Below are 15,265 nucleotides of genomic sequence, written 5' to 3'. Positions count from 1 at the left end.
AGTTCCTTTAATCGTTATGTTACCCTGGTGAATTACGCTGAACTGCAGGAAAAGTGCTCAAAGCTACTCTATCATCAATATAAATATCAAGGTAGTTACACCAATATCAAAAAATAGCTAATGACTGTGGTAATCAGTACATGGTGTATGCTTGTAACATCAAACCATCACACTGTATACCTGTGTATAATTTTTATTTGCCAATTAACTAAAAATTAAATAGCGATCAATTAAAGATTTTTTAATGATTAAAAATTTGTAATTCTTTCAAAATAGTATAATAAAATAGTTGTAGACTAAATATAAGAGTACTTTACACATTCCAGTGTGTTCTTTTGGATATTTCAAAAACAGAATAGGAAAAAAGTTATATAATTGAAAAATATAAAAAATTTAATTAACAAATTATAGTTATCTGTTCTACAGAAATAGTTATATTTATGTCAAAATCTTTATGCAGATGTTTACAGGTCTATTCTTTTTTTTTTTCCTTAAATTCTTTTATTGGTACATTTTAGGTATACAATACGGGGTTCTTTTTTTAATAAAATGGAGTACTATTCAGCCATAAAGAACAAGAAACAAGTCTATTCTTAATTTCAAAAATCTTAAAACAACTTAGAGACCCTTCAGTGGGTGTTGAACTAACACATGGGGACCCACCCATGCAATGGAGGACTGCTCAGTAGAGGAAAATAACAGAGTTTTGAGACATACAACCCTTTGGATGGACTGTAACATGATGAGTGAAAGAAGCTGCCTCAGAGGATTACATGCTCCATACTTCTGCTTGATCACCTTCCCCCACAGACAAAACTCTGCGGATGGGGGAAAAGGCAGCAGCAGTCAGGAGCTCAGGGTGGCAGGAGAGGACAGTACAAAGGGGCTGGGGCAACATGGGGCTGGGGGTGGGAGAACTCTATCCTGGTCATGGTGGCAGTTCACAAGACTGTATGTGTGTTATGACCAACAGAATTATACACCAAAAGCAAAGAGTCAATTTTATTGTATAATTTAAACAAAAACCCAGCATGTCATTAAATTTAAAAAGAAACTAATAAAAACAAAATCTAGGCAGAATTGTTGTGTTATTTACATATGTAAATTCAGAAATCAGAATTAATCACGTTACTGATCTCAGGTAGCACACATATGACTGCACAGATGCGCTGTACAATAGACTTACCTGGAATATACCACCTCCAAGACCATGAATGTGTACTTCTATACAATTCTTTTTTTTTTTTTTTGTACTGGGGATTGAACTCGGGACCTTGCGCTTGCAAGGCAGGCGGCAGAACCACCGAGCTAAATCCCCAGCCTTGTTACGTCAATTTTTAAAAACTAAGTTACAACTGAATAATTAATGGCCAACAGAAAATAAAGAACAACTCAAGAAAAGAGTTTTGTATGGATACCTGTCCTGACAGATACATGGAGTTTGTACTTACAGACTGCTTAACTATGTCAGTCCAGTCTGGTGCAACTGCAAATTCAGGATTTTCTTCCAGCCACCTAGGTAGATCCTTCATTGGAGGTGCCATAGCTCCACCCATCTGGGAACAGGCATTTGACGAAGATTAAAAACCCACAGAGTCTTCCCTTCCTACTCTCCTCACTTCTCCTCTTCGTCCCCCCCCCATATTATGGAAGAAACAGGATTCTTTCTCCTCGTGAATGATGGCAGGATAAAACAATTTTTTTCTATGATAAGAAATCATATATTGATTGATTCCATTTTCCAACATTACCTTCTTGCCATTTCGTTTATTGACAACAGGTACCCTTTCTTCTCCTGTCAAAGTGTTTATATCCAACTTATTAGGATTTCGACATCTATGTCTTTTCTGTTTCGGTTTCTGAAACGAGGAAAATAGCACATCTGCATTCTTCTGCAAAAGAAAAAAAGTATTCAGTAAAACTGTATTTAGTACTGACTCTTTCCTATATAAATGCCAAGAAGAACAGTCAAGTCAGTTTCAATTTTAATGAGGGTTTCAAAAATCATTTTAATAGAAAGAATATTTTCTTTTGAAAGGCTCTCCCCATCCCCATCAAGGAACCAAACAAACATGTAGGTTGAGAATTTGCTAAATCAATAACCCCACTTAAAGGTTCACTTCAAAAGTTTGACCAAATTATGGTATTTTTAAAGGAAGCTTTCTAAAGGACCTTTATTAGTTTCTAGTCAGCAACATGAATGAACACAGAGATGATATCCGATCCGAAGAAAGGAGATTTTCCCCATGTGGATAAAAGTATTTTGTCAGGGGTAAAGGTGATGGAACATTCTCAGTAGCAGGAACACTGGGATGAACTCAATAAAAACCGGAAAATCCCATATTTAAGTTAAAAAATAATTAATCACATAGTAAAGGAAATAAAAGATCTGCATTGCCAGCTAGCAAATAGTTTATGTGACCAATCACCTGGAGATATTAACTGTCTGGCAATCAATAAAAAACACAAGTTGGTAATAGTTAATAAAATCTTGGGCCAAATTAACTGGTCAGATTTCCAGAGTAATAGCATTTATAGCACTTTGGGATGGTCAGGCCTTATCTGAAGTCTAGGAAAAAAATGCATTTGAGCCCATTACCCTAATAATGGGGCCACTTGGAATCCATGTGCAGAAAAATGAAAGAAGTCATGCTTGTCAGGTGGAAAAGGAAAATGAACAGACATCTCCAAGTAACTCTGTAAGGCTGCTCTTCAGCAAGATCAACCTACTGAATGCAGAAGACACAAAAACAAAAAACTGTCGAGACCAGAGGACGTTCACACCAAAGGCAGAGAGGAATCAGCTCTCAGGGATGTCCATGTTGGATGGGAATGAAGTGGACTGGAGCAGTCCAAACTCTGTAATACTTACTGGTACATAACTTGGCATATCAACAGTGTAAGTGGGATGCAGCTTCAGCCACTCAACTAAATCCTTATTTTTAGGAGCATCTTCCCCCACCAGTCTTGTCCCATCTTCAAGATTTATAACAGGGATCCGTGTGTCTGGGTCCAGCTGTCCGGGAGAAGGAATGTTTCTTATTGGTGGAGTCTCTATATCTTCTTCAAAAGCTTTGGTCACCTCAGCATCCTCCTGCAGAAATTTGACAATGCCCTGAATTCTCAGAGGAAGAGAGATCCTGACAATGTCCTATCCCAAGAAAACACTCTCCTAGGATTTTTCACTAGAAATGGAAAAAAGTTACTTGAAACAATGGCAGTTTTGGAATGGCTATTAAATTAGAAGGTGATACTTCTATATCATTCTTCACAATGTACAATTAGCAATCAGGTAGAAAATTCACAATCTGGCAAGGCTACATGCTTTCAGATACCTAAGCAAGTCACTAGGACAACAACATGCAAGGTGTGGTCTGAGCTTGATATGTATGAAATGTGGTCTTTTCCTTTCCTCCTGGGGATCCCTGGATGATGTTCCAAAAGCACTCACTCTGTGCACAGTACAGTTTTGTTGGGGGAAGGTTTTGTGTTATGGATGTGTGGGAACACTGGGAAGAACAACCCTAGTGTAAGCTAACACTCGATTGTCATATGGCGAATGGAACTTCACTGTTCTTTCGACCTTCAGACACTCACCTCTCCGTTCCCAGGGCTTTGTCTTTTCCCACCCTATCATTATGGCCTCATGACTCTAGTCCTAGCACTCTAATTCAACCTCCACACAGATACACTAGACTGAGTTTGCTAAGATGCGGCTCTGTGCAGTTCACAAACGTGTATCACATCACTCCCCTTCTTAAACTACTTTAAGAGTTTGGTCTCTAGCACCTTAAGGATAAATCCAAGTTCTTCAGTATAGCAGTCAAGGTTCTCCACAGTTTGTATCCTGCCTTCTCTCCAAGCTCACATCTGCTGAATCTTGCCTACTCACCAAATTTCCCAGCCAAAACTTTCAGTTCACCAGACATGGAAAGGCCCCCACTTGCCTTAGGCATCTACTCCAACATGATCTTCAAAACTTAACCAAGTATGATCATCTCTAGGGAATTCCCCCATATCTTGCTTCCTCTACTCCCAGCCTTCCTTTGCGCTCATGAAGTACCCCAGGCACGACTTGGGCATATACCACTATGATACAGCATTACAAGTTGGGTCTCCTTTATCTGAAATGCGTGGAACCAGAAATGTTTCAGATTTCAAACTTTCTGGATCTTGGAATATTTACATGTACATTAGGAGATATTTTGGGAGAAATTTAAACACAACACTTATTTTATATACACCTTCTATGTATAGCCTAAGGATAATTTTATGCAGTATTTTTACTGCACCTTTGCTTTGACTGTGACCTTTCACATGAGGTCATATGTGGAATTTCCTACTTTTAATGTCATATCAGTGCTCAAAAAGTTTCACATTTTGAACCATTTTGGAGTTCTGATGCTTTTATTAGGATGATTAGGGATGCTCAAGATGTATTTATCTGTCATCTCACCCTGAATGCTAGTTCTCTAGTGCAAGCACATAGCGTATTAGGCTTTTATTCTTCATCTCCTAGTGCCTGGCACAGAAAACAAGGTGTGAGTTTCCATGATACTGCTGCAGGCACCCTTACTTTTCACGACAGCATGAAATGCCCTCCAGTTACAGTGCTAACAAAATATGAGATGTTAGGATATGTCCCGCTCTGCCCTGCTGACCTTTATATCTCTTCACTACTCAGTTTATTTGTAGATTAAGCAGCATTTTCCTTGTATTTTACCCACATGCACACCAAATGGTGAATTTCCAAATAACAAAATTAGACAGTTTAAAAAAAAAAATCTTTAAAGATACATCCTCTAACATCTATTGAAAGTTTTCTCAGGCTTGAGCTGTATTATTAGTAAATGTGACTCTAGAAGAAGAAAAATATCAATAAATTCTTGCCAAAAGTTTAAGATAAGAAGTGAATGAAGTCAACCCTAAGTTTAATTCAAAGTACATATAACCTTGCAAAAAGAAAATAGAACCTATGTTACATTATTAATTTCTAACATCTGTTCCATGGATGTGTATGCTTCATGATGTAAACACTGAACATGACAGGAAATGAAGGCAAATGTCAAGGTGCAGGAACCCCTCAACTGGCTGAAGTTCACGCAGAAGAGATGTTTTTTAATAAACAAAGTCTATCAAAGTGCTAGAGTAGTTGAATTCATGCAGGAAGGCTATACTCTAGCGACACAACTCTGACTGAAGGCCACACCCCTAGAAATGCATTCTAACTTATGCAACACACATTAAGTCACAGCTGATGCATTACAAAGTACACAGGGTTATAGAGAAGTAACCCTATGAGCAACAACTATACCATTATTACAACTAGTGCACTGCTAATCAATTTTGAAAGTTACTCTTAATCTCCCGGATACTTCTGTTTTAATCAGATCCACCAAGGGACAAATCCAGTTTGTCTTTTCTCAACCTGTCTTTTCCTACCTTTTTAAAATTATTAAATTTCTCCAGGTTTAAGAAAGTGAGGAAGAAATAGGGAGAAATGTGTCGAAACAACTGCCCTCCCTTAGTCTCAGATTTTAGTATTGCCTAAGTTGTCCCGTGGGCTATGGAAAAGGTTCGGGGCAGCCAGCTTAAGTGTCAATTGGGGTTTCAACTTGACAGGCTCAGGATACTGAGCACTAATTAGCCCTTTAAGAGGAGACTGCATGGAATGATGTAATGGGGTTCTTAGGCTAAAATCCTTGCTGTCAGTGAATAATTTGCTACAGTTTTGGATGGCACGCTTGCAGGGAATTAGGAAAGAAAATTATTTTGATTATATTATACTCATTTCCTTTGATTAAAAAAGAAGTAAGAAATTCATTGACTCATATATTCCATTCAAACCTAGACTAGCAAAGATCCAGCTCAAATTTTTGAAACATCCAGTTATAGAGGTTGGAGCATTCACAGTTATTAGGTTTGTACAAGAACATAAATTTTTGGTCTGAAACTAAACATATATACTATTGAATACTTGTAAGCCACAATACTTTTAAAAGCAGAAGCTTTTCTTCACCTCAAGAATTCAGAGATTAACAATTCTACGCTCAGAAAAACATGTTCTGTTTTGGGCTGTTCTTCTGAGAGCAACTGATACATCAGAACCTTGGGAAGAATAAATCCTTAAACCATACTAGGTTCAGGCCAAGTGATCTGTATCAATAATCAACACAATTTTCCAGGTCAGCACCACGACTGTGTTCACTGTAATTCTACTTCTTTGGTGGAAGAAGCTAACTTTAACATTGTGGTGCTGAGAGGGCATAGCCCAGGATGCCAGCACTGCAGGGTAACTGGCTGTCAGAGTGGGCACACGCAATAGAGTGAGCTTCCCAACTTACTGCACTCAATGCCGTCCGTTTGTGGCTCATGAAAAGCAGATCAAGGCCCTCGACGTTTTTCCTCCTCCCCCGTCTCCTCTTCATGGGAGGCTCTCCATCCACAAGGGAGCCATTGAGCAGGTGCCTGGTGGGTGTGCGTGACAGGCCTGCTTGGAGCAGTTCCATCTGAGTCTTAAAGGCATCAGATACTGGTGTTGAGACATTAGGCAAGATAAACTTTGAAGTAAGAGATGAAAAATTTGAGGTAGAACTTGTTGCCTCTCTTGAGGCCTTTGATAAATCTACAACTTTTGCTTGTCCATTTTCTGAGACCACCTGAGACTCTCGCAGCTGGGCAACCATCTCCATGAGATTTCGCCTCTTGGCAGCTCTTTCGGCCTCAATTTCAATTTTTCTCCTCCTCCGCCGCCGCTGGCGAGGGATGGAGAGGTTGAGGGCATCTTCCTGTTGAAAAATTCCAAAAGAACACAGTTGTAATGGGCCAAAGCTAGCTGCTACAGGGGCTGGCATTAGAAATAAGGAATACGAAGCTTAACAAATCAACCACTCATGTATATTAACCATATACAGTATTTCCAGTTGCTTGGAAGTTGAGGTAGGAAGATCGATGAGCCCAGGATTTTGAGGCCAATCTGGGCAACACAGTAAGACCCCATCTCAAAGAAACAAAAAACATACAAACAAAACAAGCAGGACCAGTGAAACACAAGCTCCAACCTGAGTTAAAGATTTAGACAGCTTTCCTTTAAACTCCAAAAAGCAAAAAGCAAATCCCTCTAACTTACCTTTGACAACTGAGGAGAAGTAGTGATGTCCTCACTCCCACTGACACTGGCCTGGCCGACCATGGAGAGCTCAGTAAAGCTCCTCTTCTGCAAAGGACTGTCCACGGCAGTGGGTGTGTACCCAGGGATAAGGCCCTGGAAATCAAACATCTGGCGCCTATTTACTGGCCATTTGCCTTTCAACACTGCTTCACAGATGTTGTCTAATCGGTTTATCATTACTCTATCCTGGAGGGAGAAAAGTCACATGAAATTGTAACAAAGACCTGGTTAAAATTACTAGGTAAATATGTCCCTCAAGATGCTGAAGAACATAATAATATATTTAAAACTCGAGCCGGGGATTTAGCTCAGTGGTTCTGCCGCCTGCCTTGAAAGCAGAAGGTCCCGAGTTTGATCCCCAGCACCAAAAAGGGGAAAAAAACAAAAACAAAACCCAAAAAACAACAACAAAAAACTCAATTAGGGGTAGAGGAGGAAAAGAAAACAAAGCCAAAATCAAACAAGAAAGTAAATAAAACCCACTGAAATAGTTTTGCTCTGGTGGGTGGCCCTAGGTGGCTCCAATACAGACAACTTACTATTTTTAACTATGAATACTGAACTACATAAAACAAAAACATATATAACCACCACCATTAAAATAGTCTCTTTTCTCTTGGAACTTGTGGCAATCCTCCTGCCTCAGCCTCCCAAGTGCTGGGATTACCACCACACTTGGCTGCAAGCCTGGTATTTTGAAAGTAACCCTCATTCCATCTCCACCAAGAACTGTTGGTGAATGGCAGTGGATGACAAGAGTCCCTGCACTTAGCATCCCAACACTCTGGCTCTTCAGATCCACAGGCCGGAGCACAGTGTGTCCCAGGAAGGGGGACATCATTAGCGTCACTATTAATAAACTTCAGCATTAGGAAATGGGCACCAACCTAGAAACACCTAATGAATGTCAATTTGAATTCTCTACCTATTACCGCTTCAAATTTCACTGAAGCATGTGCATTAAAATTTTCTAATTACAGCACTTAGACCAAGTTTCCACTAAAAGTGCCTGCTACTGTAAACCTCTGACTGATGTGGGAAACTCCCTTTTATACTCAATAAGGGAGATTAACCTAACAGGAAATGAAGGGATACAGACAGAGGGACAACCTCTTTGACAGCACATTCCTTGGTCCAAACTTTACCTTGTTTCTTAAACAACACTTAACACTGAAGACTGGCCTGAAGGAGATGACTCTACTCTACTGAAGCTTGTTTTTTTGTATTTTAAACCAGACAGCCCTGTTAATGGTGATTAGGATGATTACTTCCTCACCCTGAAAAACAGACCTAAAATGACATAGAGATTTATTACAAAATTACGCTATTTAGCCAAAAAAGTAATTTCCATTTGCCTTGTTACAGATAAGTACATTTGGAACGACCTCATGATGTATTAGAGCATTAGGGTCAACTTCCCACTCTCTTTAGTTAAGAAAACAGTAGGTGTTCAGTTATATGAAGTTGTCTTAAATCTAAAGCTTTGCTTCAGATAAAAGAAACTTAAAGTACATAGTTTTACAGGTCTACACATTTTATTTTGCCAAAGGATGAATCTATTAAAATAATAAGTCATAGATTCTACAGGCTAATGTAGTTCGGTTTCCTTATCTTAGACTTTCACAGACCTTTATCCTATTATAAAATGGGCTTTTCCAGATCACTCTTTAAAAACCTAAAAATCTAGTCTTCATGCACTGAATCAGTTTATCTTACAATTATATGAAAAATCAAGCTGGGAAGATTTCCTCTACCTGGCTCTTTTTTGGTCAACAGAAGAAAATGACGACAACAACAAATAAAAAACTCCTGCCAACCTTAGGCCAAAACGAGAAGGCAAATGTTCTTTCATGAAGGAGCTGAGCTACTGAAGGATCTCCATCTTCCATGTAGAATCCATCTCGGGTTTCATCCCTAGCAGTGCTCATGGAAGCATTGCTTTCTTCATCAAAATTCTTCCCTCTAGAGACAGTTCCTGCTGAGAAACAAGTTAATGTACATTATTCACAAACAGAGTATCACTGAAACAAAATTTAAAACAGGAATACCAACCAACTCCATTTTACTGAGTACCTACTACTACACATCAAGGATGGTACTGGGCCCTTTGCAAATCTTTGCTGGGAAAAGCTTGCAGTGGCAATTTAACATAGATGGTATTATTTCCACCTTACAGATAAAGCAGAGGCTTTCAGCAGTTCCATCACTAGCTGTCTTGGCCTGTGGAGGAACAGGCCTTGTACCTTAGAGGAAGCTGAGAAACAATCACATCTCTTGACTCAAATGCCTCCCTCCGTTCTTCTGCACAGGAAAAGGGCTAAGGTTCTGGGTACTGATGAAGATTCCACTACAGCCAGACAGTACAATGTGGTGCCTTATTTCTACTTTGTGTCAGTTTCTGTGACTTTGATAAAGAAAATAAGCTATTTTCAGATGCTATTCTGACCATTTACTTCTAAATTAAATTAAGCATCATTTGTTTTAATTAACATTATTTATTCAGTTAATGACTCTCTCCCCGCAACATTTGTACAAGTCAACACCGCATGGAATTAATGCACTTGACTGTGATGTTAACCTGTATTCTTAAGCCAGAAGTTATTAACGTGTGTGCAATTCTTCTTCGAGTTTGCACTGAAAGATCATGTTTCATGATGTGAAGTATCAGGGCGAAACACATCTAAGCATAACTGAAATTATCCCTTCACAGAAGAGAATGGACACTAATTGCTCTTGCAAAAAAAAAGCACGTGGGGTATAACGTGACACACCAAATCCCATGGTGAGCTGCCGTGAAATCAGGATGGGTTGAAATGGCCGGGCATTACCTTCAGGCTGGGAAGACTCCTCTGACTTGTCATCATCCTCCAGTTTTTCTTCTTCATCCTCTTCCGAGCCCTTCTCTGAGACAGACTTGGAGCCAGGTTCTGCACTGCTCTCCACTCCCTTCAGCTCACTCTTCACAGAACTGGCTTCAGCCTCACATTCCTGCTTGCTGTCCTTGCCCCTGCTGTTGGCTTCTTCTTCCTCTTCTTTTCTCTCAGACTTCTCTTTGGCCATGGAGTTCTCTGACTCCTCTGTTTTGCCTTCAGCTTGTTCTGTCATTTTCTCATCATGATTGTGAGCTGATGCAATGACTGAAGGAGTCTGGCCAAAGCCCACCGCTAATGGGTTCAAGGAGGAGACATTACCTGCACCTCGGTTCTGAGCAAAGTTTTTATGTGCATCCAAGAAAGACAACTCTGGGTCATTGAGGATGTGATAGTCTGTCCGGCTGACCCCATGCTTGGCAGCACCCACCAGCAGGTCCCGGTCATGCCTTCCACACTCCCACCACTCAGGCAGATCCAGGCTGGGCTGGCAGAGCTTTAGCCTCTCTCCCAGCTGTGGGTGATGCAAGACTTGTTCGCGAATCTTCCGCAGCAGCTCGATGCGGTACAGAGTTCTCGAGGCTCGCTCCTCTGTGATGGGCTCAATCAGGGAGGCAAGGTCAGGTGGCTCTGTAACACGAAAGCATTTCACATTCACATTTACTTGAAAAGCCCCAAGCACACTGTACTTAGCCCCAAGCCCAAGTACTTCAGCTGTACCCTCCCTGACGCTGCCTTGCGTTGGCGCCTGTCGCAGGGTGCGGCTGGCCAGCATACTCACACTTACCATCGTCCGGCTTGCTGGGCATTCGACAGACCCGCCTGCACATGGCCACAAAGCAGCTGAAGTACTTCTCCAAACTCTCATCAGACTTCTTGTCAAGTCTGGCAAAAGCTCGGAACTGGTTCCAGTCAAACTGCTGTTTCACGGGGTCAAAAATAACTCCGAAGGTGGACACGACACGGTAAAAATCAGCCTCTTCTCTTCTCGTCCACCTGTTAGGAAAAAAAGACGCTGGCTTGCACTGCACTTGAGGAAAGTAGTGAACGGTTACTTGTTTCTTTTCCTCGCCCCTCAGTCATCGCTTTTTTGGGGCTGGGGATTCAGACTGCTTGGCTGCGGTGAGCCTGCCTTTGCCGGTCACTATCAGTGACACGTGGCTGCAGACTCTCAAGGGCCGACAAGAGCAGAGAAGAGGGGGTGTGGGAGGAGCTGAGTGAAATCCCGAAGAAACTCACTTTTGCCGCTTCTCAGATATAATAGCTTCCCTTTCCGCCTCTAGCGCTCTCACTTCCTCCCGAGGCCGCCGTCTGCGCCGGTCAGTCTTCATTAGGGCCTCTTGCCTCATTTGTTGCCTTTTATAGCTGCGCTGATAGGCAGTAATGAGCCGGCGCAGACGCGTCGTGAGGGTTGAAGTGTTAGGCCAGTAAAGTTGGCCTAACTCAGCATTACTCTCACCATGCTTGCCTGGGGAAATGGGAAAAATATTTTTGAAATGTGTTTCTGCAATCGTGCAATACACAAGATTTTCCAACAAATAAGATGACTCACTAGCATTCAAATGACACTGTGGGAAAGAGCATCTCAGTGCTCTCATCTTAAAATATAAATAAAGGATAATATTAGTATGGAAATTATAAACTGTTTCTTTTGAACTCCTTAGGGGGAGGAAAAACACGTTTATCAGTCTCGCATAAAGAAATATACTTTACAACATGAACTATATAAGGGTCTCTCCTATAATATACTTACAATAATCTTGAACACACCAAATAATGATATAGTTGTTGCCTAATGATTTTAAGTACAAGGTCAATATTCTAAATAAGCTGGCAATGTTTCAAAAACTTAGCAAATGCTCTTGTTCCCCAGAGATATAGTTTAAAAAATGCTTACAATTTTTCACTCATTAGTGTGAATACAAATAGATCAACTATCTTAACCTAAAAAAACGTTCTATGAAAGAAATTCAATGTAATGAAAACTCAACCATAGTAAAGAATTAAAATTATTCACTAAATACAGGGATCAGTGTGGAAGAAATAACATAGATGTCGTCACCATCACACATATAGTGGCATAAGGCCCTGCTACACAAATGGTGACTGCCCACTGCCTTCTTTACTCCACGCGCTTCTCTGAGGCCTTACCTGTGGCATGTATTTCCATGGATTCTTCCTTATCCTCTGGAGAATTTGCAAATTCCTTGAAAGCAAAGCAAAAAACAGACTTACTTTAATTTGAGGTTCCATTTGCTTTATCTTTTAAAGAAAAGGCCATTATCTATAAAGTTTAACAAGTCTTATATGGGCACATAACACTTTAATGGTGCTGTAAAAGCCAATGTACTCAAGTTCTTACATCTATTTCATCTTTGAATGGTGTTCTGGTTGGTTTATATTCTGGGTCTTCATCTTCTCTATCAAATTCTCCACTGTGAAAATTGAAAAAAAATTGTTTTAAGTCATACTGGTAAGGACAGGGTAGAGAAGAATAACAATCTGTCTAATGCTACTTTTAATTTGGGGTTTGATATAAAAAATGACCAGTATTTAAAACATGTAACCCTGGAGGAATGGGGGTAGGGATGCCAATTGGTAGAGATGAATTTCAGATTGTCTGGATAATTCATGTTATTTAAACTGCCATTATGATACACAAATAGAATATATTGGTAAACATCACTCAAGTTCAAATCAAATGCAACGTAGCACATAGTACAGTGTAAGAAATGAACCCTGCCAATAGATGTGATACTGACATAAAGTTTATTAAAATTTTAAAATGTCCTTCTTACCCGTCACCGCCATCTGCTAGCATGTCTGTTCCTCTTTGCTCAGCAGCTATGGCCTTGGCATCAGGCATACCAACTCGTTCCAGAAAGCACAGCGCGGGGTCAGCTCGCATGGAATTGTACTTCTCATAGCCTGTGCCATGCCCACCAGCCCCACAGAGGACACACACAGAAACAAAGACAAGCCCCATCACTGTCAAAATCACAGCACTGCCACAACACACCAAGATTGTTTCTCAAGGAAGATTATCATCTATGATAAACTGAGCAGACCTTGTTTGAGGAGAGCATTCTATAGCGTGCTCATTCTAGGAAAGCTTACAGGGGCCAAGTCATACTTCATGAACAATGTCAGAATTACCACATATACAAATAAAACACAGGTTTCCCAGTAACAGCACTATGGCAGGGAGGATTTCTGACCCTGTTTTTCCCAAGATCTAATTTTGCTTGACATTTAAAAGGCTTTGTAATGTTCCTTGATGACCTCTGCAGGGTATTCCAAGTCCACTCCACCATCTCTGTGAACCACTTTAGCCCTACAGGAACGTGCATGGCTGGCTGAAAAATCTTCGTATATGTAAGACCAGCGAACCTGTCTGATTAGGTTTAAGATGATGCACGTCAGTAAGATGACACTGTTTCCTCTATGGTTTTCAAACTGCAATTTGCTTTTTGACTGCCCAAGTTGAATAGATGGAAAATGGCAGATCCCAACAGTGCACTGCGGGAAAATGATTTTGAGGCTGAGCTCACAAAACGCGGCTGGAATACATAGGCAGAACAGCACAATTCAATTAGGATGTGTACTACAACACACCACTCCTAACTGCTGTAGAGCCGCAAGCCAAACTGTAATCATGAAAGGTTTTATAAGCCATCATTCTCCCCTTTAGTCAGGCTGGGCTGCTGAGAATACCTTCTCGACCTCCAGAGAATTGGGATTATAATCAGGAATCGCTCACTGTATATATCATGCCAGTTCTGCATCCCCAGCCTTTCAAAGTTAACAAGGCTGCATCCCACTTGGGGGAGCGGCAAGTCCTCAGCTCTGACATTTGTGAAATATTGCTTGGAACAAAGCCCAGGAGGCACTTGTACAGATTAATAGCCGAGGTTAAGCCCACTGTCCACTCTGACACTGGCTGGCAGAGTTAGCAAGGGAAGCCGTGTTGGAAGCAAAGTTTAGGGAAGCTATAGTACAACTTGGCTATTATTAAAACAAATATGGTTTCAGTTTTATTTACAGCCAAGAAAGAAATGTTTTCTTCTCAAATACTCAATAAACATTCAAAAACAGCATCTGATATTTACAGTTCATATTAGATTTTTAGTACAGAAAAATGGTAGACGCCAAGAGCCCTCTGGAACTATCTTCATTAATATTACGACTTTGGAAAAGGGTTTATAAAGAGAGTTTTGAACAAAGATAAAGCCATACAGTCGCAGGATGTATTCAAACAGAAACATCACTTACCATGTTTGAACACTCCAATTAAGAGGGATTTATCTGCCTCCTTATCCCACCAATCTGTAGGAACTTCAGCATGGAAAGGTTCAGGGATCCACACATCTGTTTCACTGGAAAGATACCCATTGAAAGCATTTTATTGTATTTCACTTTATTTTCGGTACCAGGGATCGATCTCAGGACTTTACCCTTGAGATGCAGGCATGGTGCCACTGAGCTAAATCCCAGGCCCCACTAAACAATTTTAAAAAGAAATACTAGTATTAAGAAAGAACTCTAGTTTCAAGTAGTGAATATGAAACACACTCTGCCATGCCTTTTCTCTCATCCTAAATATCTAAGCATAGTGCAGAGGAACCAGCAAAGGTAAAAGAAAGGGTGTAAGTGGGGCCGGGGATTGAGCTCAGTGGTGTCACTGTCTGCCTCGAAAGCACAAGGTCCCGAGTTCAACCCCCAGTACCAAAAAAAAAAAGGTGTAAGTCAGTCGTCTTCTACAATGCCCAGAAATGGACGTGACCGCAGGCTACTCCATTGTAACGGTCACCTCAAAACATGAGTAACTTCGTTTGCATCTTTTTATATATAAACATATAAACAGCCTCTCCGCGACTCGCATCACATTTCGTAGCTCAGAGGACAAACACCGTATTCAAGATGGAAAAAAGGAAGTAAACCACCAATGGTTTGTGAAGGTCCTAAACACAGCCCATGATGTTTTCTGTCGACTTGAATTAACTCATGGAGGCACAGAACAAGTGTGTGCTTGCACCAACCTTGAGTCAGCACCCTCCAGGATCTTATCCGCTTGGTCTCCTATCACTTCTTGTCTTAGGTAGTACAGCATGCGGACACGCAGCAGGACCCTGGAGAGAAAGACAGAGGGGGAAAGTTCTTAACTTCAGGACTGTTTGCCAACAGTGGCTTTTGGCAGCTGCTGCTGTTCATCCATCATCCTGCC

General features: G+C 40.8%; 1 protein-coding gene across 8 annotated transcripts in view; it reads right to left on the bottom strand.

Annotated features, from left to right (window-relative positions):
• The window catches only part of Chd7 (chromodomain helicase DNA binding protein 7), a 194,825-nt gene that overhangs the window by 2,171 nt on the left and 177,389 nt on the right, over nt 1-15,265 (bottom strand). For 6 of the 8 annotated variants that reach the window (XM_004842140.4, XM_004842143.4, XM_087190359.1 and 3 more), the window contains 14 exons: nt 15,081-15,170; nt 14,314-14,417; nt 12,840-12,969; nt 12,404-12,476; nt 12,193-12,247; nt 11,281-11,509; nt 10,829-11,037; nt 10,000-10,671; nt 8,989-9,149; nt 7,130-7,357; nt 6,345-6,788; nt 2,873-3,094; nt 1,752-1,892; nt 1,452-1,556 (listed from right to left, as the gene is read on the bottom strand). In XM_004842140.4, the coding sequence (XP_004842197.1) occupies nt 1,452-1,556; nt 1,752-1,892; nt 2,873-3,094; nt 6,345-6,788; nt 7,130-7,357; nt 8,989-9,149; nt 10,000-10,671; nt 10,829-11,037; nt 11,281-11,509; nt 12,193-12,247; nt 12,404-12,476; nt 12,840-12,969; nt 14,314-14,417; nt 15,081-15,170 (2,863 nt within the window). The remainder of the gene's footprint in view (nt 1-1,451; nt 1,557-1,751; nt 1,893-2,872; nt 3,095-6,344; nt 6,789-7,129; nt 7,358-8,988; nt 9,150-9,999; nt 10,672-10,828; nt 11,038-11,280; nt 11,510-12,192; nt 12,248-12,403; nt 12,477-12,839; nt 12,970-14,313; nt 14,418-15,080; nt 15,171-15,265) is intronic. The other 2 variants (XM_004842142.4, XM_004842141.4) reach the window with 2 other exon arrangements.

Source organism: Heterocephalus glaber, unplaced genomic scaffold (genome assembly GCF_053883595.1).
Source record: "Heterocephalus glaber isolate CG9 unplaced genomic scaffold, H.glaber_assembly_v1.0 deba00001553, whole genome shotgun sequence".
In the NCBI taxonomy this organism is placed as follows: Eukaryota; Metazoa; Chordata; class Mammalia; order Rodentia; family Bathyergidae; genus Heterocephalus; species Heterocephalus glaber.
Note: the sequence above shows the minus strand (reverse complement) of the source record. Positions and strands in the feature narration are given on the sequence as shown.